The sequence below is a fragment of the Podarcis erhardii genome (genome assembly GCF_964252035.2).
Source record: "Podarcis erhardii genome assembly, chromosome: 15".
Lineage (NCBI taxonomy): Eukaryota > Metazoa > Chordata > Lepidosauria > Squamata > Lacertidae > Podarcis > Podarcis erhardii.
This window is the reverse complement of record NC_138505.1, coordinates 18,194,415-18,215,029: the sequence shown is the minus strand read 5'-3', so window position 1 is coordinate 18,215,029 and position 20,615 is coordinate 18,194,415. Positions and strand designations below refer to the sequence as shown.

At 46.8% G+C, this 20,615-nt stretch overlaps 2 protein-coding genes across 4 annotated transcripts; one reads left to right on the top strand and one right to left on the bottom strand.

The window, feature by feature from the left end:
- Positions 1-4,188: 4,188 nt before the first annotated feature.
- On the top strand, positions 4,189-14,212 carry NAXE (NAD(P)HX epimerase). Of its 2 annotated transcripts, none has more exons than XM_081842360.1 (6): positions 4,189-4,391; positions 6,166-6,274; positions 7,500-7,607; positions 8,873-8,986; positions 10,550-10,697; positions 13,472-14,212. In XM_081842360.1, the coding sequence occupies exons 1-6, from the start codon at positions 4,231-4,233 to the stop codon at positions 13,672-13,674; spliced, it is 843 nt and encodes a 280-aa protein (XP_081698486.1). In that variant the 5' UTR covers positions 4,189-4,230; the 3' UTR covers positions 13,675-14,212. The 2 variants fall into 2 exon arrangements, with proteins under 2 accessions (XP_081698486.1, XP_081698487.1); XM_081842361.1 differs by lacking the exon at positions 4,189-4,391 and adding an exon at positions 5,478-5,594 and having other exon boundaries at positions 6,170-6,274.
- Positions 14,213-14,944: 732 nt separating this feature from the next.
- On the bottom strand, positions 14,945-20,448 carry GPATCH4 (G-patch domain containing 4). Of its 2 annotated transcripts, none has more exons than XM_081842358.1 (8): positions 20,225-20,448; positions 19,507-19,626; positions 18,967-19,040; positions 18,396-18,488; positions 17,870-17,977; positions 17,057-17,163; positions 16,813-16,863; positions 14,945-15,950 (listed from the first exon to the last, which is right to left on the bottom strand). In XM_081842358.1, the coding sequence occupies exons 2-8, from the start codon at positions 19,610-19,612 to the stop codon at positions 15,560-15,562; spliced, it is 930 nt and encodes a 309-aa protein (XP_081698484.1). In that variant the 5' UTR covers positions 19,613-19,626; positions 20,225-20,448; the 3' UTR covers positions 14,945-15,559. The 2 variants fall into 2 exon arrangements, with proteins under 2 accessions (XP_081698484.1, XP_081698485.1); XM_081842359.1 differs by having other exon boundaries at positions 19,507-19,596; positions 20,225-20,435.
- Between the last annotated feature and the right edge of the window lie 167 nt (positions 20,449-20,615).

Sequence of the window (20,615 nt, the reverse complement as noted above, 5' to 3'; positions counted from 1 at the left end):
GAGAGAGATTTGATTAATGGCTTTGTAAAGAGAGTGTACAGTTCTATGTGTTTATTACTGCTTATTATAATAAACACATGTTGTAGTATTCATGTTGTTTTCCTTCATTGTCCGGAAGACAATGTCCAGTCTTCAAACAGCTTCCATGATTTGCGCACTCTGCTAGGCTCGTGCTGAGGAAGCGTGTGGGCACAGAGATTTATTAGCAGTCTTCGCTTGTAATAAAACTCTCATAGGTTCTATGCGTGAAAACAGCATATAGTGATATTAATCCCTGTCCACAAATATACTTATGAGGACATGAAAGTCAACTGGGTTTTTAATATTCAAACGAGGAAACTTAACTGTGGTTTGGCACAAAGTCTGGGCAGCAAAAGCAGGACTTGGTGCCATGCTCTATAATCAGTTGGCAATTCAGAAACCATGGTGTGAAGCACATTTCTAAACCATGGTCCATGCTGACTATAGTGTGGCACACTGAGATTGGCAAACTAAGGTTTACAAAACATGATTTGGGTTGGCTGATTTTCAGTGCCTGGGAAGCCTCGCCTGCAACACTTCCAAAAAGGGGCTTTGCAGGCACTGTTTGTCAGCACATAAATACAGATACTGCTTATCTGAAGAAGTGTGCATGCACACAAAAGCTTATACCAGAACAAACTTTGTTGTTGTTTAGTCGTCTTAGTCGTGTTCGACTCTCCGTGACCCCATGAACCAGAGCATGCCTTGGAGAAACTCACTTTCCTCTCAAAGCTTTTCCTTTTTTATGTCCATGGAGTTTTCTTGGCAGAATACTGAAGTGGTTTGCAAGTTCCTTCTCCAGGTGGATCACATTTAGTCTAAACTCTCAGCTATGACCTGTCCATCTTGGGTGGCCCTGCATGGCATAGCTCATAGCTTCTCTGAGTTATTCAAGCCCCTTTACCACGGCAAGGCAGTGATCCATGAAGGGGAGAACAAACTTAGTTGGTCTATAAGGTGCTACTGGACAATTTATTTTTTTTATTATTTTTTATTTCGACCATGTCAGACCAACATGGCTACATACCTGAATCTATTTATCAGCAGGTCATCAGTGCCTGCAAAGCCCCTTTTCATCCAAGCCCCACCTTTACCTACTTCACACCCGATGGCTTCTATGTCATCAGATGTAGGGCAGTTGGTCATGGCTCGGCCAAAACAGCCTGGGGTCATAGGCAAATCGGAGGCCTGGAGGACCTAGTTAGGCCTGGGCGAGTGCCCTCCCCAAGCCACTAGCCCCAGCAGGAGTGGACCTTAGTGAGCTGAAGGGTCTTTTTTGCCATCAGTGAGTGCGTTGTTGCTGCCTCAATAGTCTTTATTGCAGGTTTGTCTCTTTTGCCAGCAGCTGCAATTCCCTCTCAGGTGCTTGAGCATTTTATGAGGAGAAAATGCTGCGAGCCTGATGGGGCCTTCGGGGTCACTTTCACTCTCCGAGGCTTGACCGCATGTATTCCCTTGGTGGCCCTCTCTGGTTGGAGGCTTTGAAGGCCCACATTCAGGAGAGCTCGTTGTGGGGCCGGACCACTCTTCTGGGCTTGCAGGAGGACCAGAAGGCCTGATCTCAGGAGAGTCCCCATTCCCAGCAAGACTTGGAGAACCAGAGCCACCAACCCATCCTTCAAGTGCTGAGCTGTAGTCAGGGGAACTGGCGGCATCCCTCTCCAATCTTGAGGGACCACTTTCGAAACCTAAGGAGCATTCGCTTAAGGAGCTGATGTGCCCAAAGGCTGAGGGCTCAGGGTGCTCCAATGAACCTTTCGCCACCAGAGAAGCTGAGGAGGCGCTCCCATGTCCAGAGCGCGATGGACTGGTGCTGTCTGAGGTGGTGGTGGATTCTGATTCTGAAGAACTGTTGTACTGAAAGCCAGGAGAACTGGCTGATTCCGTGGAGGGTGAGAGACTTGTGTAGTCATAGAAGGAGGCGCTGCTGTATCCAGACGGCTGCCTCACTGGAGGGAAAGAAGGCACTGGCTGGGCTGCTCTCCGCAGTTCCTTTTTCTCCTTGAGATGGTTCTGCATCTCCCTCTGTGGTGTGTCTACATGGGCAAAAGAACTGATTGATTAGGGAAGTAAAAATATGGTCAGCCAAGGGAGAGGAAATGCAGGGAGGAGGAGGGGTGGGGTGGGGACATGCGCAAATAGAGCAGCATGGGAGAACTACCCCGCTGAGGGGGGCGGGGTCATGGGTCTAGAGCAAAGGCCTGTTTTATCCAGCATCCCATTTCAAGCAGTGGCAAGGCAAGAAGGTGATAGACCATAGGTAGGCAAACTAAGTCCCGGGGGCTGGATCTGGCCCAATCGCCTTCTAAATCTGGCCCGTGGATGGTCTGGGAATCAGTGTGTTTTTACATAAGTAGAATGTGCCCTTGTATTTAAAATGCCTCTCTGGGTTATTTGTGGGGCTTGCTTGGTGTTTTTACATGAGTAGAATGTGTGCTTTTATTTAAAATGCATCTCTGGGTTACAGTGGTACCTCGGGTTACAGACGCTTCAGGTTACAGACTCCACTAGCCCAGAAATAGTACCTCAGGTTAAGAACTTTGCTTCAGGATGAGAACAGAAATTGTGTAACGGCGGCAGCAGGAGGCCCCATTAGCTAAAGTGGTCTTCAGGTTAAGAACAGTTTCAGGTTAAGAACGGACCTCCAGAACGAATTAAGTTTTTAACCCGAGGTACCACTGTATTTGTGGGGCATAGGAATTTGTTCAATTTCCCCCTCCAAAATATAGTCCATCTCCCCACATGGTCTAAGGGACAGTGGACCGGCCCCCTGCTGAAAAAGTTTGCTGACCCCTCAGTTAGAATGTCGACTAGGACCTGGGAAACAAGTGTTCAAATCTTCACTTGGCCATAGAGCTCCCTGGGTGACCGTGGGCCAGTCATTGCCTCTCAGTATAACCTACCTTACAGGGTTGTTGAGGGGATTAACTGAGGGCAGGTGGGGGGGGGAGACCAATGAATTGGACTCATTAGCAGGTTTTGAGTAAACATTTACAAATAAGAAAATTTATATAAATTATAAGATTAAATATAAAAAAATGAATCGAAAGGAAATAAGCAGGATTTGATATTGTGTTAAAATAAACAAGAAAAGGAGGTTGAGGGAAGTCTGGGGGAGGAGGGGAGGGAAGGGACAATTTGGGATTGGTGAATTTATGATATATGTTATAATGTAATTTGGGGGAAGGAAAATGTAATAAAAATTATTTACAAAAAAAATTAAAAAATTGAGGGGGGGACGACCATGTATACTCAGTGCTGAATGACTCAATAGGCAGACCAATGAAGTGCTTAGGGCACCAGAAAAGTTAAGGCCACCCTCCAAAAATGAGTATTTTTTTAAAAGTATCAAATCAGCCATTATGTGGAAAACCAGAACTTTGTTAGATTTCCTTATCCTCTGCTGCACACTCTTTCCCCATTTCCTGTTCTTTTAGTTACTTATACCCACCTAAAGAAAGGGGCATGCTACTGATATAGGTAGAAAAAATATTTTGGGGATTATTATTTTTTTACCATTTAGTACATGGTAGGGTTGCAACCCTAGTATACTGGGGGTCACCCTAATCTTTTCTGTGATTAGGGTCTTACTCCATATGCACCCACTTAACCACTTGGATTGGCAAAAATGGCACTCTTGCAGATACCACCTGATACCCATTCCGCCTTTCTTTGTAAGCTCCCTGCCTATTGACATCACCTTCACTTCCCTGTACTCTTTTTGGCGCCTGCTAGAAAAGAGTTTTGTTTAGGCAAGACTGCCTAGGTGTTTAGAAATTTGGTGTGAGATTCAATCTGTGGCTATTTCAGCTTCTCCAAAGTCTTAAAATTATTAGTAGCAGTATTTTTATTATTGATAATTTCATTGTCCCATCTTTATTTGTAAACCACTTTGAGGGTTTAAGAAAACACCAATGAAGCGGTGTTTAAATTTTATCAAACAAAGTTCTCACTCTGGCCTTGTATATACACCACCATGAGCTTTTTGGAGAAAAAGGTGGAGAGATAAATAAATAAAAAAGAAGCTAGATTGAATTGGCCCATTCCAGCTCGGACTCTGCTGGGGGGCCGAGACTTATTCAATCCAGCAGGAGGAGCAGCAGCAGCAGCAGCAGCAGCAGCAGCAGGGCCGGAGAGAGGGGGCGCTTGGCGGCGGCAAGCCGGAGCGGCCCAGCGAGCGCGGCTAGGCTTCCCTCTCTGTCGGGGCGAATGTCCTCCGGGCTGCGGCGGGCGGCCCTGCTGGGATTCGGCCTGCTCCTCTGCAGAGCGGCTCGAGCGGGGCGCTGCCCGGCCCCGCGTTGGCCGCCTTCGCCCGGAGCCATGCAGAGCGCGGCGGCGTCTGGAGCCGCGCAGGGACTCAAGTACCTCGGGTGAGACTGGAGGGAGGAGAGGAGAGCCGGGGCCCAGCCGCTTTTTCCTGGAGGGCCGGCTCCGAGCCGCGGCCCCGCGTACCTCTCGGACTGGTTCGGAGGACCGTCCTGGAAAAAAGCCCGGGGAGGGAAGGGAGAGCTAGCAGGAGAAGCAGCAGCACGCGCTGCTCTTGCAACCTCCAGCGGTTTCGCTTCAAGGGGGATGAAGGCCTGGGGGTGATTTGCAGAGACCTGGTCGGTGGACACGGAAGGAGGCCCAGGTTGAGCCCCACCCGCCGCCGCCGCCGCCGCCACCTGTGCTCAGCTTCAGGATTCCGGTGTGCAACTTGTAAAGGACTGGCAGTGCCCTCGAGCATGCACAGATTGCACTTCCTGGCTGCAGCCTCGCTCATCCGATTGGCGAGACTGTGACATCAAGGCGCCCTGCGTTGTTGTTGTTGTATATTTAGACTAAATAATTGATTTCTTATTCTGCTTTCCCAGGGTGGGTGGGTTACAACGACATGAAAACACAAGATTAAAATCGGTTAAAACGTTTTTTTGGGGGGGGTTGGCTGAAGAGTGGGGTAAGATCTTGCAAAGTATTGTAGCGATATGAAATCGCGAGCAGGATTCGAGATTTTGGGGTGGGGGAGATAAGGCGGAGTTGGGGGGAGGTTAGCAACCAATATAATGCAGCAAGTCAGGATAAGTAAGTAAGGAGGGAGGGGTGAATGATATATTGTATGTGAATTTAATTTGTTAAAACCTTTGAAAATCTAATAAAAAATCAATATTTAAAAAGAAGAGTGGGGTACAAATGCCACAAAAAATAAATAAGCAAGCAAACAATAGGGTAGGGCTTTATATGTTTGTATAGATAGATATCGATCCATCGGGGTGGGGGGACCTTTGGTACTGCAGAAGTTGCTGTTGGACTCTTGACTCCTGGCCAGTGGCCTGGTTTTGATGGGATTTGTAGTCAAACAACATCTGGAGGGCCAGAGAGTCCCTGTTCCCTGCTGTGGGTGCCACGCACTCTAGTCAATTCTGCTCCCCAGATCAAGAAAGCACAGTCACACAAACTTCACTTTCCCAAGCAATCGGGTAAAACTCCAGTCCATGAGATCTGAGCCTTTGAAAACAGAGAGAGCTGAAAAAGGACACGGGAAAGGCGGTCACTCTTCCAACTTCCTCCTTTGGCTCTATTTGCTTTTCAAGCAGGTGGGGAAATAACCACCCTCCCTCCCTCATGGCCCAGGGGGCAGAGAGTGGGCAAAAACTAGAGGCACCATTGTGCCCATAGGTGCCATGTCGCCAGCACCTGCCTAAAAGTTGTGATGTGTTGCCAAGGGGGTTTAGGATCCCACTTTAAACCGTCATGGCTTCCCCCAAAGAATCTTGGGAGTTGTTAGGATACAGTTATTCCCTTCTGAGCTCTGCTGTTCCCAGACTTCCCTGGGAAGAGAAATGGGAGGTTAAACAGACCTGTTCTGTGAGGGGAACAGGGGGTCTGCCAGCAACTCTCAGCACCCATAACAAACTACACTTCCCAGGTTTCTTAGCGGGAGGCCATGACTGTTTAAAGTGGTACGATTCTGCTTTAAATGTATAGTGCAGATGGGACCTGCCCCTCCCCTCTGCCTCTGCCTGACCTTCCTCATAAAGCTGTTGTGTACAGGAAAGGTGTGTGGATAAAGGATGAAAGTGGGGCTACAAGACTTAAACGTATCTCAGGCAAAAAAAAAATACGAGGATAATGTTGTGCTAAGAGATTCTGTCTTCTCCTGGCCAGCCAGAAGGAAGCTCAAGCCATAGACCAAGAACTGTTTGATGAGTACAAATTCAGCGTCGATCAGCTGATGGAGCTGGCTGGGTTGAGCTGCGCCACAGCCATTGCAAAGGTAGGGGTTGCATGCATAAAGAACAAGTCAAATGGTGCCGAAAGCTGGGGCTGAAGTGATGGCCGTGCCTGAGAATGACCTGTGGAACTACTTGCTGCAGGATGCTGCAGAGCAGGGATGGGGAAACCTATGATCCTCTGCGTGTTCTCAGGCTACAACTCCCACAGTCCCTGGCCATTGGGCTTTCAGGATGGAGCTGATGGGAGTTGGACTCAAAAAACCTGTGGAGGGCCACATTAGGGTGAAAGGGGCACAGCACCACCAACCTCAGCCTGTGCTCAGCCAGCCCCCATTTGCCTGCCTTCTTAGTTACAGTGGTCCCAGGGGAAGCCGTGGATGTCACCTTTCTCCTCTGTCCCAGTGCTGCTTTTGTAGAATTCAACTGCGAGGTGGATGGAGACGGAAGTGGAATCAGCTGGCTCCATGCGCCTTTGGCTCTGGTTCTGACTGCTGTTGGGTTCCTTGGCTTCCACCCCACCAGCCCCATTGCCCTTCCCAGTTTATCCCACGCTTTCTCCACAGAGATTCCTGATGCATCTTTGTGAACTCATAAGGACTAGAAAAGAATGCACTTAAAAAATAAAAGTGAGGTGCTTGAGATACTGAATTCTCCATCAGATGATGATAATAATAATAATAATAATACATTTCTTACATCACACCCATCTGACTGGGGCGCCCCAGTCACTCTGGGTAGCTTCCAACAAAAATACAAATTAAATTTGTGCTAACCTTTAAAGTCCTAAACGGCCTTTGCCCTGTATACCTGAAGGAGCGTCTCCACCTTCATCATTCAGCCTGGATACTGAGGTCCTGGTCTGAGGGCCTTCTGGCAGTTCCTTCACTGCAAGAAGTGAGGTTACAGGGAACCAGCCAGAGGGGGTAGTGGCACCCACCCTGTAGAATGCACTCCCATCAGATGTCAAAGAGATAACCAATTACATGACTTTCCAAAGACATCTGAAGGCAGCCCTGTATTGGGAAGTTTTTGATGCTTGATGTTAAAGCTGTGTTTTTATATTATGTTGGAAGCCGCCCAGAGTGACGGGGGAAACCTAGCCAAATGGGTGGCCTGCTGTTGTTATTAAACAAAGCAACAATGAAAAAGTCAAACAAATGAGAATAATACTTCAATTGATACTTCAATCCACGGGTTATTTGCATCATCACAGAATTCATCTCTTCACAGAAAACACTTATGTTTGTCTTCTCCTTTTCCCACAAGGCCTATCCAGTTGGCTCTACCATTAACCAGCCAACCGTCCTGATTGTGTGTGGCCCTGGAAACAACGGAGGAGATGGCCTGGTTTGTGCCCGGCACCTGAAAATGTTTGTGAGTGTCCTTCTCCTTTATCCTTCAGTAGAAATCTAGGAGCACGTTTGCAAACGGTGCTTCATTCTTGTGTAGAATTGGGTTGGGGGTTGAGCTTGTGGGTGTGGTTAATGTGGCATGTAATGTAGGAACTGACTGTTTTCAATGGAGATAATAAAAGCTTGCTAGATCAGGAAAATGGCCACCTGCTGCAGTATCCTGTTCTCACAGTGGCCTGTAGGAAACCCACAAGCAGGACCCAAGCACAAGAGCACTCTCCCTTTCTGTGGTTTCCAGCAACTGGTATTCATGCTTCTGACCATGGAGGCAGAGCGTAGCCTTCGTGGCTAGTAGCCATTGATAACCTTAAAGGACATGTCAGTGCTTTAGAAACATAGCTCTCTTAGATGATCTAGTGATAAGTCAGTCGACCTTCTACAGCCCTACAAATCACATTTTCTTGCCATGGTACCAGTGTTCTACAGGCAGCCATGAAGTGGAGGTCAAAAATCAAGCCAGTTGACTGTAACACTAATCCTTCCCCCAGAGAATTTTGGGAGCTGTAGTTTGTTAAGAGAATGAGAATTAGGAGATTGCTCTTCCCCACAAAGAGCTACACTTCTCAATCCATCTTCACAGGAACTCTTAAGAACTGTTGCTCCCTGAGGGTGGAAAGGGGTCTCCTAACAACTCACTTCCCTTAATGAACTACACATCCCAGAATTCTTTTGGGGAAGCCATGACTATGTAAAGTATCATAGTGCTTAATATGCATTGTGTGGATGTGGCCAAAGTATGGCCTGTTCAAATCCAACGGTTTGTTGTGCATTAAGCATCACCACCATGGGGAAGTGACCAGCGATGTTCCTGCAGATGCTCTCAGTGATCAAGCTGCAATACCAGGTGTCAGATGGCTCCTGAGGTAGCTTGGACCTAAGTTGTTTAGGGCTTTGTAAATCAATACAGTTGTGCAAATCTTCGTAATTTGCATTGAGGACCTCTTCAGGTTATAACCCAGGATACAATGGTACCTCAGGTTAAGAACTTACTTTGTTCTGGAGGTCCGTTCTTAACCTGAAACTGTTCTTAACCTGAGGTAACACTTTAGCTAATGGTGCCTCCCGCTGCCACCGCCGCACAATTTCTGTTCTCATCCTGAAGCAAAGTTCTTAACCTGAGGTACTATTTCTGGGTTAGCGGAGTCTGTAACATGAAGCATCTGTAACCCGAGGTACCACTGTATAAGTGTTCCAGATAAATAAATGAATAGCATGTCTCTCTTGCAGGGCTATGAGCCAACGCTGTTTTACCCTAAACGCCCCAACAAGCCACTTTTTGAAGGTTTAACCACGCAGTGCAAGAAAATGGACATCCCGTTCCTTTCGGAGTTCCCATCAGAAGTAGGTAGACCACCACCTCTAAAACCCAGAAGAATGGGTGTTGGATCAGGTTAAGAAACACTATGAACCCACATCTTTATGGGCAGTAGCAAAAATATTAAGGTCAGCAAACAGGGGAAATAAACTGGATTGCAATGTAAACTTGAGGTGCGGAACCCCGAGACTACCTTTGTGGGCCCATATGGAAATTACGGGGAATGAAACTCCAACTTGTTTGGTATGATATACTGCTGGCTCAACTAATAGTGCCAGATATATGCAAGAAATGATTTCTGTGTGCTGTTGGTAATTTGTGACTCTGTGCAGGTCAGCTGAGGAGTGACTAGGTTTTCAACCTCACAGGTGGGGAAGAAGGTCAGCCTACACCAATGTGTGTCTTATCTTTTCATTCCTTTTTTCCTGCTACTGTCAAAATTGGTTAAAGGGAATAAATTGGATAAAGGGAAGTTTTCCTTCTGCACATATGTTTTCCCTCTGCACATAATTGTTGCATTATAGGGAAGCATTGCATCGTTCTCTTTCTACACATAACTGTGGCCTTATGGGAAGTCTTGCTATGGGAAGCATTGCTTCTTTTCTCTTGCATTCTGGGAACTCTCGCTTATAATCTTTTCTCTGTTTCTGCACACACTGTACGAACCTGTTCCAAACACCAAGACATTCCCTCATCGCTCAGTTTACTTTAAGTTCATGGTGACTTGTACTCCATGCATAGCTGACCACATTTATAGAACTTGATTATTGTATTCTTTCATATTATGATCAATCATTAGTAATTGTTTCATGCCATATCAATCTTTAGTTATAATTAATTAGGAGGTTTCATGCTTGTCTAGTCCCAACCTCGTTTCCCAGCCTTTAATCTACCGGTGATTAATGTTCACATGTAATTCCCACCCCTCACATGTAATTCCCGCCTTGTATGTATGTTAACCAATCAGCATTAAGTTTCTTTGTGTTTGTATCAACCAATCAGCCACAAGCACACCTGTGGCAATGTTTGTAATATTCAATAAAAGAGAGTTCCCGGGACTTCCCCGGCAGACGCCTCATGACACCCACTGCTCGTCTCCCGTGATTTTCATTCCTACATGGTTTGGCAGGAGGGGCTGGGCCTGATCTGCGCCTGGGGTGGGTGTCACAGAATGTGAAGGTCAAGTTGAAATATTTACAATTTGGCAAAATCTGCATTAAGGCACCTGTATAACCTCCTTGATTCTAGCCACATTTCACACACCTATCGGCTCCTTTGCAGCTCTACTTCCCATGTTCCTGTGATTTTTTTCTCTGTCTGGAATGTTTCCTTGAACTCTTGTTAGTGCCACCTGGTATTCTGGAGGACAGAGAGGTTTGGGGGAGTTGCACAGAAACTAGACTACTCTCCAAAAGCTAAATTTGCATTGACTTTTTGGCCCACTTTTGTGTTTTGTCTTGTCACACACACACACACCCACTCACACACTCACACACACACCCTGTTATCTGAATGAGAATTTGGCCTTTGAGGCCATCGGTCACAGCCCATGTGTTACACTAACCTGTTGCCTCTCGTTTCATTGGCAGGCTGCATTCATTGACGAGCTCTATGGCCTGGTGGTGGATGCCATTTTTGGGTTCAGCTTCCAAGGGGCTGTGCGAGAGCCCTTTGGCACCATCCTGAGCACTCTGGAGAAGGTCACTGTCCCCATTGTGAGCATCGATATCCCTTCTGGTATGTTGGGCCAAGGATGCTCTCTCAGCTGGGTACCCAAATATTCTTTTAGCTTCCGTGTAATGTAGCACGTGGATTTCTTTTTTGCATGCTCCATCTCCAGCCCCCCCCTTCAAACTCTGTAGCCAAGACTGAGCCCAAAGGAAGCTGAACTCTTAACCTGCAGAAGTTTAGGAAGATTTGAGCTTTGTGTTTTGCAGTAACTCATTTTGTAAATAGAAATAATAATGATACTTTGCATAATGTATATCTAGTTACGCAAATAGAAGCAAGGAGTAATTCGCAGCCTTGGGGACTAGAAGCCACCAGCAAGTTTTGTTTTACTTTTTTTAAAAACAGTTCTTAACGAACTCTCCCAGTCCCATATTCTGTGCCTTGTGCATATATACAGGGCTGCTTATGGCACTTTGCACCACTCTTTGTGGATGAGTTACCTGGCTTTTATAAAGATTATGCAACCATGTTTGGAATTCTCAGTCGTCAGCGAAGGTTTCCTTAGCCCTCAGGCTGCAGCACTTTCATCCCCCCGCCACCATTTTGAAACATTTATTTACAAAATAAATTGGGGGGGGGGATTAAAGCTTCCAGTCTGCTCTGGGTTTGATGGCAAATGAAACCAATTTTGTTTGGGGTCTCCAATTTGGAGGATGGTCGTTTGCTGCTTGAGGGTTGTTGACAATTAATGGATCTAAGTTAGTACTTTTATTTTAGGTAGCTGTATTGTTTGATTGTATATCGAATCTGAATAGTACAGCTTGGGGACTTTTTGGTTTTATTCCAGATTTGTTTTGTTTAGATGCCCTAGGGCATTTTAAGAGTATGAATATTTTAATTCAATACAGCAATTGCAGAACGGTGTGCAATTTCATGACACACCCACATGGAACCTTGGTTTGAGCCCCGCGCGCCCCCCATCGGAATGCTGTTCCCCAGCTTCCTGGGTGGGACCTGGTTATCTGCCCTTCCATTTCACATTCCAAAACTGGGGTGGAGAACCTCAGAGAGATAGTTCTTGTACTGCTGATTTCAGGGTGCTAAGAGGTAGTAAGGAATAAATGTTTCTGCAAAATTTGGAGAACATGCTACTACCATTAGGCTGGCTCATGGAAGCACCAGCTGCAACTTCAGAGTAAAATCAGGCTTTGGGGCTTCATTAAAATGTTTGTATGTTGCTGTGCAGTCATTAATCATAGATTCATATAGAGTTGGAAAGGACCACGAGGATCATCTAGTCCAACCCCCTGCAATGCAGGAATCTTTTAGAGACCAGAATTTTGAATTCTGCCTCATGATACCGGTTTTGCAGAAATGGGTCCAGCCAGCCGTGGATCAATTTGGCAGCCACTTAACAGTCAGATGTTGGATTTGTAATTTGGAACATACTGAATTAACCAGGGTTTTCATTTAGACATTGTGACTTTGTATCGAAACTCCCCTACGCATTAGATCAGGCATAGGCAAACTCCGGCCCTCCAGATGTTTGGGACTACAATTCCCATCATCTCTAGCTAACAGGACTAGTTGTTAGGGATGATGGGAATTGTAGTCCCAAACATCCAGAGGGCCGGAGTTTGCCTATGCCTGCATTAGATCCTTATTTTAAACATTTGACGACTTCAACCCCATTATTTGTTGTTTCAGTTTCAGTTCTTGTTAAAGAACCTCATTTTTACCCTTCTGTTGAGATCCCACTCACTCAGCCAAGCACAGCCTTTCCCTCCCTACAATACGGAGATAATTCTGACTTACCTTGCAAGGTTGTTGTAAGAGAATGTACATGGGAGCACCTTAAAACATTCAAAAAGCCACTCTATGAATGCTGAGGTGGTGTCAGAGACTGGCTAGACAAGAGGAGAGGTGGCTGCCAGTTGTCCAGGAAGTACCACTGGGGAGGAGGGAGATTTTGAGTTTGACTCAGACTGGTCCACAGAGGGAACCATCAGGAAAGTCTTGGAGCCAGAGAGTAAGGGCGAAGGGGAGAGGCACAGTGTGGGCACAGACCCCGATAGGGAGAGAGCAGAAGATACATCTTCCGTGTTGCAGGACAGTCCTCTTCTGGCCCCTTCTCTCCCACCCACCCCCAGCTCAAGAAAGGAGAGCTAAAAAACAGAAAGGGCAGATAAGAAAAGCTGAATGATGCCAGAAGAATGTACAGAGAGAAATACTTAAAGGACGGGAGGGGTTTCCAGCTTCTGCAACTTTCATACCTTGAGAGCCTTGGTGTCGGGTATCTCTGGTTGCGAAGCAATAAAGTTCTTTGCCTTCAAGCCGCGTGCCTCTTCCTGATTCACAGCCTGGTCGGCAAGGCTATTCTGGCAACCTGACAGGTGGTAAGCATCTTCCTTCTACGGCAGGCATGGCCAAACTTGGCCCTCCATGTGTTTTGGGACTACAATTCCCATCATCCCTGACCACTGGTCCTGTTAGCTAGGGATGATGGGAGTTGCAGCCCCAAAACATCTGAAGGGCCAAGTTTGGCCATGCCTCTTCTACGGAATAAAGGACTACTTGCACACCAAGGGAGTTACAAAGAAGTTTGATATTGGCTGCTGCGTTGTAGCTCACTGATAAACCACATGTCTCTATGTAAACCAACCTTCCTTGACCTGATTCTTCCTAGACGTTTTGGACTGTAACTTCCATCGGTTCCAGCCAGCACACCCCTGGAGTGGGGGCTGATGGGAGTTGTAGTCCAAAGCAGCTGGAGGGCAGGCCAGGTTAGGGAAAGTGGCTGTGAACTTACTTCTCAAGCACTTGTCCTTCTTTGATTTCAGGCTGGGACGTGGAGAAAGGGAACCCCGATGGGCTGCAGCCAGACATGCTGATATCTCTCACTGCGCCCAAGAAGGCCGCAAAGCAGTTCACTGGACGCTACCACTTCCTAGGCGGCAGATTCGTGCCTGCAGCGCTGCAGAAGAAGTACTCCCTTAACCTCCCGGAGTACCCAGAGACAGACTGTGTCCTACGGCTCTCCTAGCCACTGCACCCCAAGCTGGGGAGACATCTGGATCAGAGGAGGAATTGAAATTAGGTTGGGTTAAGGTTTGGTGGTTCATTATTTGGAGTTACAAGTTAGGCCTTAAGAAGTAGCCTTGGATTGTAAGTGGACACACAGCAATTGAGAGCAATATGGGAAGAGATCAGAAGACTTTTGCGACAGCTTTAGACCAAACAAACCAAAAAAGGCTGCCTTCCGTCACATTGTAAAGTATGATTAGTGTCTGGGAAAATGAACAACAGTGCAGATGTGGGGAGCCTTTGGCCTTCCAGATGTTGCTGAACTAGAACTACCACTACCACCTTCCCTGGCCGTCGGCCATGCTGGCTGTGGCTGATGGGAGTTGTAGTTCAGCAACATCTGGAAGGCCCCTTAGGAGAATCTCATCCTTTTCCTTTGTGCAAGGAAGAGACTGTTTTATAGACTGTAACGAACTGAGAGAACTTTCATTTTCCTTCAATAAAAATGGTGTGATTAAAAAATAACTTTGCTTAAAAAAACACACCACCCAACTGTTGTTGTTGTACTTGTGGACATCCTTTAGGGCAGAGCTGGGCAGCCAACCGTGCATGGACCAATCCAGCCCAGCTCCTTAGGTTGGGGCAGCTCCATGGCAGAACTCTACACTTGCTGCACGCAAGAAATGGGAGAGCAGAAACACTGGACTTGTGCATGGAGGAAAGTGCCTCTGCTGGATATTGGCTACACCAAATGTCCCTGTTGGGCTAATGCCCTGATAACCTACTTCTGGGCTTCTTAGCAGCCAATAGATGGCCATTATGAAAAATGGGGGTTGTAGCCAACATTTGTCCCATTCGGAGCAGATTCATTTAAATTAGTAGACTGTTGTGTCTGTTGATCTTTCTAGGATTAACACTGGATGGAACCCGTATTCACACGTTTAAAGCACTTTAAACAGTCATGGCTTCCCTCAAAGAATTCTGGGAGTAGTAGGTTGTCAAAGGTACTGCGTGTTGTTAAGAGACCACCATTCCCCTACCAGAGTTCCCATGGAAGAGGGATCGATTGGTTAAACCACTCCGGGAACTGTAGCTCTGGGAAGGGAATTGGTGTCTCCTAACACCCAGCACCCATAAAAAAAAACCTACAACATCCATGATTATTTGTGGGGAGCCAGCAAGACTGTTTATAGTGGTATTGTGGGGCTTTAACTGTATGATGTGAATGGGACCCATGTTGGGACTTTTGGTGTGATGTAGCAGTGCTGTTTCTTCACCTTCAAGCAAAATTGAGCCATGCACTGTTAGATTTTTAATATCCATTTACCTAACCTCCTAGAGCAGGTTTTGACCAGACCCAGGGGAGGTCTGCTCCCTTTGCAAAAGGGATTCACTGGATACAACCCCCTGCTTCTCTCTGTGTTTTTGCCACCTTACTCTTCCAGCTGCCAATTCTTTACAAGAAAAAAATTACGCAGCCAGCCTCCACGACACAAAGTGCGCAAATGAGCTTAGGCTAGAGCAGGGGTCAGCAACCTTTTTCAGCCATGGGCCGGTCCACCGTCCCTCAGACCATGTGGTGGGCCAGACTATATTGGGGGGGGGGGATGAATGAATTCCTTTGTCCCAGAAATAACCCAGAGATGCATTTTAAATAAAAGCACACATTCTATGCATGTAAAAACATGCTGATTCCCGGACCACCCGAGGGCCGGATTGAGAAGGCGAATGGGCCACATCCGGCCCATGGGCCTTAGGTTGCCTACCCCTGGGCCAGAGGGTGCTGTTGACACAGCAAGTTTCTAATGTGGGGCAGCAGTGATGGGATCCAGCAGGAACTGGGCTCTAAGAATTTCAGCGAGCAGAAGACCACCACCACAATTCCCTTTGCTATCATCCCACTTTCATTTTGATTTCCTCTTTAGCTTCCCTCTGTGACTGGCCATTTCTGTCCATTTCTCTGCAATTTCTACCAACGGTCCTTTCTTGCTTTCTCCATCCTCCCGGTGCTTCCTTTTCTTCTTCTTTTTCTTCTTCTTGTTGGGTTTCTCCTCCTCTTGCTCTTCCCGGGGATCCTCGTCTACTGTCACTTCCAAGCTCTCATGAATCGCAGCCTCGCCTTCTCGTTCTTTGCGTTTCTTGGCTTTCTTTTGCTGTGGGCTGCTGACATTCAAGGCAGCCTCAGTTGCCTCCTGCTTTCCTCCCTTTTGCTGGACATAGCGAGCCAAGAAAGCTTTTTCCTGTTCCTCCAGCCGTGCCAGCTTTGCTGTCATGGTTAAGCCATGCCGAGCCCCTCTGGAGAGAGCACAGAACAGACATTGGGAATGGCAGTAGCAACTCCAGCCACCAAAACTTTCTTAAGCTTCTGAACTTTGCTCATGACTTCTCTAGGTTCTCCAACTGGTAGACATGGGCCAAATCTGGCTTGCGGAAAAGTGTCACTTAATCCAGCAGTGGCCAGTGTAAGAAAACAGAAGAGCTTCACCTACTCCCATGCACTTAATACCACCCACTGCACATCTAGCTGCAGAGAGGCCTTCATCAACCTGGTGCCACACAGATAATCTGAACTACAACTCCCATCAGCAAAGGGAGGGGGAAAGAAGAGGGTGTAGTAAAAAATATCTGAAGGCCCCAGGGTTGGCGAAGGCCGTTCTAAACACGTTATTTATTTCATAATATTTGTATACCACTTGACAGTAAAAACAAAACCTCAAAGTGATTTACAAACAGAATAAAACAATAAAATTATGAGTAGAGCCAGCCATTTAAAACATGCAAATAATTAAAACCAGCGGTTAGCTGAGAACAGATTAAAACACATGTAAACATTCTATGTATCTAGGTAGGCTAGTCTAAACAAATGTGGTTTTAGCAGGCGCCAGAAAAGAGTATAGTGAAAGCGCCCACCTAGTGTCAATAGGAAGAGAGTTCCAAAGTGTAGGTGCTGCCACACTAAAAAAAATTTATTTCTTACAAATGCAGAATGGGCATTAACGTGAAACCTGTAACTCTGCCAGTTCCGCAGATCAAAGTGGCGGTCAAGTGGGCATATATGAGGTATGGCGATCTCACAGGTAAACTGGCCCAAGTTGTTAAAACTCAACCCTCCCCATAAAATTGGGGGTGCATCAGCCAACGCTCATACCATACTCACTTATGGGCTGTTCTTCCTCCACAGGCCTGGACCAGCTCTTCATCAGTCAGCCTGGGAAAGAGAAAAGCTTGTGTTAAGGAGTGACCAGCCTGCAGCTAAGGAGAACACACACACACACACACACACACACACACACATCATTTTCTTGCTCCCAATTCAGCCCCTCGAGGCAAAAAAAAGGGGGAAGTGTGGTTAGACCTCTTTGCCAACCAAGTGGATCTAGGCCAACCCCACCCCTGGTTACCTCCTGGCTGTAGATAGGTCCAGTTGCTCATCTTCATCCTCTTTGTCGCTATCTGAAGAGGAGACGACATATACAGGCTCTTCTCCACCAGATGTCAATGTAGCTGCCTGGAAGTGGGGCATAGATAATAATAATAATAATAATAATAATAATAATAATAATAATAATAATTTTATTTATACCCCGCCCTCCCCAGCCAAGGCCGGGCTCAGGGCAGCTAACAAGCAATAATAAAAACAAGTTGAATGAATACAACTTAAAAACAAGATTAAAATACAACATTAAAATATTGAAACATTAAAATATTAAAATGCAGCCTCATCACAGGAGGAAAAAGGAAAAAGAAAGAGGGGTGGGGAATCAAATTGGCTCCAAGCCAAAGGCCAGGTGGAAAAACTCTGTCTTACAGGCCCTGCGGAAAGAAATCAGATCCGGCAGGGCCCTGGTCTCATGAGGCAGAGCGTTCCACCAGGCCAGAGCCAGTGTTGAAAAGGCCCTGGCTCTGGCTGAAGCTAATCTAACTTCCTTAGGGCCCGGGACCACTAGGGTGTTGCTATTTATGGACCTTGAGGCTCTCTGTGGGGCATATCGGGAGATGGGTATAAGGTGGCCAAAAATGTATCTTTACTCACTGTTAAGCCACATTCTGACTGGAAATGGCCCTTCCATAGGAGATCCCTTTAAACTGGGGGTGTCTGAGCCCAAAACTTCCTGCATGCAGCGCAGGGGCTCTTCCAGTGAGCTACAAACCATTCCAAACACGCCAAGCCCCACCATCAACACTACAAGTTTGAATCTTTAACATCTCACTACCTTCACAAAGCGCCCATAGACCAAGTTCTTCTCCCCATGCGCTTTACGGGGCTTTTTATTCGTTATCACTCCATCTTGCTCAGATACCTTTTTCACTTTGACACCATCCTAGAGGGGAGGAAGAAGAGAGGGGCAGCTGCATTCAGAACTCAAAGCCTGAAAAAGAACAATCACCGCATGGCAAACCCTTGCTGTTGGGAATAGGCAGTGTAAGGAGGCACCTCTCTTTGGGGCAGGGGGGCAACTCAGAAACCAGGGGCGGCAGCAGTGGCTGGCCAGAGGACAGGGGAGAGGGGAGAGGAGGCTGATCGAAAAAGGGTGAGAGGCTGCCAGCTCTGCAGGAAAGGGGTGACATAACTGGGCTCCTGAGCCCCACAGGGGTGATGCAGAAAGAATGTAGTTGGACAAGGGAGCAGTGTATTCAAAAAAGATGAAAACCTCTGGCCTACTGTATAAGTTTCCACACCATGACAAAACCCTGGGCCTTCCACCAATGCCAAAGCCCAAAGTTGTATGCCCTCTTTACCTGCCCAGTCTCCACAGCAATGTTAGCAGCAGATGAATTGAAGAGGTGGTCCCACCAATGGAAAGTGAATTGCTCAGCTGGGTTGTGGCCCACCTGTGTTGGAATGAAACAGAAATTATGGGCTGTAGACTCTCCCAAAGTAGTGATAGTCACTTTTGCCCACAAGTTTGAAGGGCTCCAAAGGCTGCCAATACCATATCCCAAACCAAAGAGACGATTACACAGTAGCCCACTGCCTCCCTCTTATGACTCCCTCTCCTGCATTTTGAAGCTATCTGTATTTTTAAAATTTTATTCTTGTTTTGGCCAGGAATTCTACAACTATAGACGATTCTCAACCGATTTTAGCTAGGACGAAATCTATTCTATGATCAAGCTCCTTATTTAAATCATTAAAGTGTCTGTTGCCTCTGATGAAGAGTACTTCACACCCATAATATGTTAATCAACAGGGAGCACTTTTAAAGACCCTTTTTCCAGCTCCTTCCTTCTCTACTGAACTTGCTGATCAAAGATTCAGCCTCCCTTATCTTTTCTAAACCCACAGGCTCAAGATCATAACCTTCCTTACCCCAGCTGAGTCACACTTGACTTTGACCTTTATGGCTTCAGAGATCCCATTTTCTCGCTTCCCAAGTCCTTTGCCTAAAATAAAGTTTGCAAAAAGTGGAGTCACGGTTAGGAGAAAGAACAAACAGGAGGCAGAGTTCTTTGCAGCCAATGAGTTCCAAATATCATTCCAAAAAAGCAAGCAGTTAGAACAGTGGTTAGTATTTAACTGGCACATGGGGTCTGACCATAACGAGAGCTGAGTGCAGGCCATAACACTACACACACAGAAAAAGAATATGATACTGGACCAACAAAAGATTTAAGGCCTTTAGATAAACACTTTCCTGCTTCCCACCCTGCTGCTGTGTGTGAAGTTAAAACACAGATTTTGACTGGTTTTTGTTTTGCAACCATGAAGTATTTCTCCACATCCCACCCCATCCTTTTGCCCCATGCTGTGATGAATCTAATGTTGCTCCAGTTCTATACATATACATTAATGGGTGTGTGTGTGTGAATGTATCCAAAAGATCCCCATGAACAAGCCCCACCCACTTACCTTTCTTCCACCCATGCTTCTTCAGTTGCTTCTCTGCAAATTTCAGCCCTTTGCTTTTATTCTCCTGAACAGTGTCATTCATGATAGAAGCTGGATAGACACACATGGAACATAAAGAGGCTGCGAAATAAAAGAGCGGCAGACCTGTGCCGAGAAACATGGCACAAAAGGAAGTCTGAATGAGCCCTGACTGGCTGTCCCTCTCCAGGATTTTAGGCAGGGAGTCCCACCCCAGCCCTACTGGGCATGCCAGGGATTGAGCCTTCTGCATGCAAGGCAGATACTGTGCTACTGAGCTACAGCCTTTCCCCAGAAGAAAAAGAAAAATTACAGCCCTCACGGTTCTGAATAAAGGACTGATTTAAATAGAAGCCGAGGAAGCTGCCTTATACTGATTCAGACTCTTGGCCCCCCTACCCCAGTATTACCTACACTGACTGGCAGCTGCTCTCCAGGATTTCGGGCAGGGAATTCCCCCCGCCCCCAGTCCTGCCTGGAGCAGCCAACTTGGGACCTTCTGCACGCAAACCAGTTGCTCTACCATAGCCCTACACAAGAAGGAGGATTACTTAGCTCCCAACGACCTTAACCCTGGAGAAGGAAATTCAAACTCTCTCACCAGCGACCCTCCACTCTGCCCAAAGGCGGAATAGCCTCGGACTGCACTCCCGCATCTCTCCAGCAAACCCCCGCCCACAATAAAAAGCACCCAGCTCACCAGTCCTCCAGAGAACGAAAAAGCTCCAGTTGCGGATCACTCGGAATTGCGGCGCTTCACTTTTGATGCAGACACGTGATCAACACGGGCGCGGCCATCTTGACAGGAAGTAAGATCCTTCCCCACCCACGCCTTGGCTGCAAGGGATTGTGGGTGAATTGAAGGGTGGGGACCGAAGGGACCAGGGAGGAGGGTTAGAGCTGCTTGTTTAGGGGCCGGGTTGTATTTAGTGCTGGATTGCTGCGCGTTTAAAGGGTTTTTTAAATAAATGATTTTTGCTACTGGCTTTTCTCTGACTGCCATTATTAAAAGCTTTATCGCTGTTAGACATCAGCCCAACCTCTGCAAATATACACCTGTCGGGTGACAGTTGCAAACACAAGCGTTGCTT

Bases quoted from the DNA above. Each gene is read 5' to 3' on its own strand.
- NAXE (XM_081842360.1), top strand. From the start codon at position 4,231: ATGTCCTCCGGGCTGCGGCGGGCGGCCCTGCTGGGATTCGGCCTGCTC. The intron at 6,275-7,499 runs GTAGGGGTTGCA...TTTTCCCACAAG, and splicing joins GCGCCACAGCCATTGCAAAG to GCCTATCCAGTTGGCTCTAC. The intron at 8,987-10,549 runs GTAGGTAGACCA...TTTCATTGGCAG, and splicing joins TTTCGGAGTTCCCATCAGAA to GCTGCATTCATTGACGAGCT.
- GPATCH4 (XM_081842358.1), bottom strand. From the start codon at position 19,612: ATGTGTGTCTATCCAGCTTCTATCATGAATGACACTGTTCAGGAGAAT. The intron at 17,978-18,395 runs GTAAAGAGGGCA...CCTCCCCTCTAG, and splicing joins TTGCTGTGGAGACTGGGCAG to GATGGTGTCAAAGTGAAAAA. The intron at 17,164-17,869 runs GTAGTGAGATGT...CCCCACTTCCAG, and splicing joins TCTATGGGCGCTTTGTGAAG to GCAGCTACATTGACATCTGG.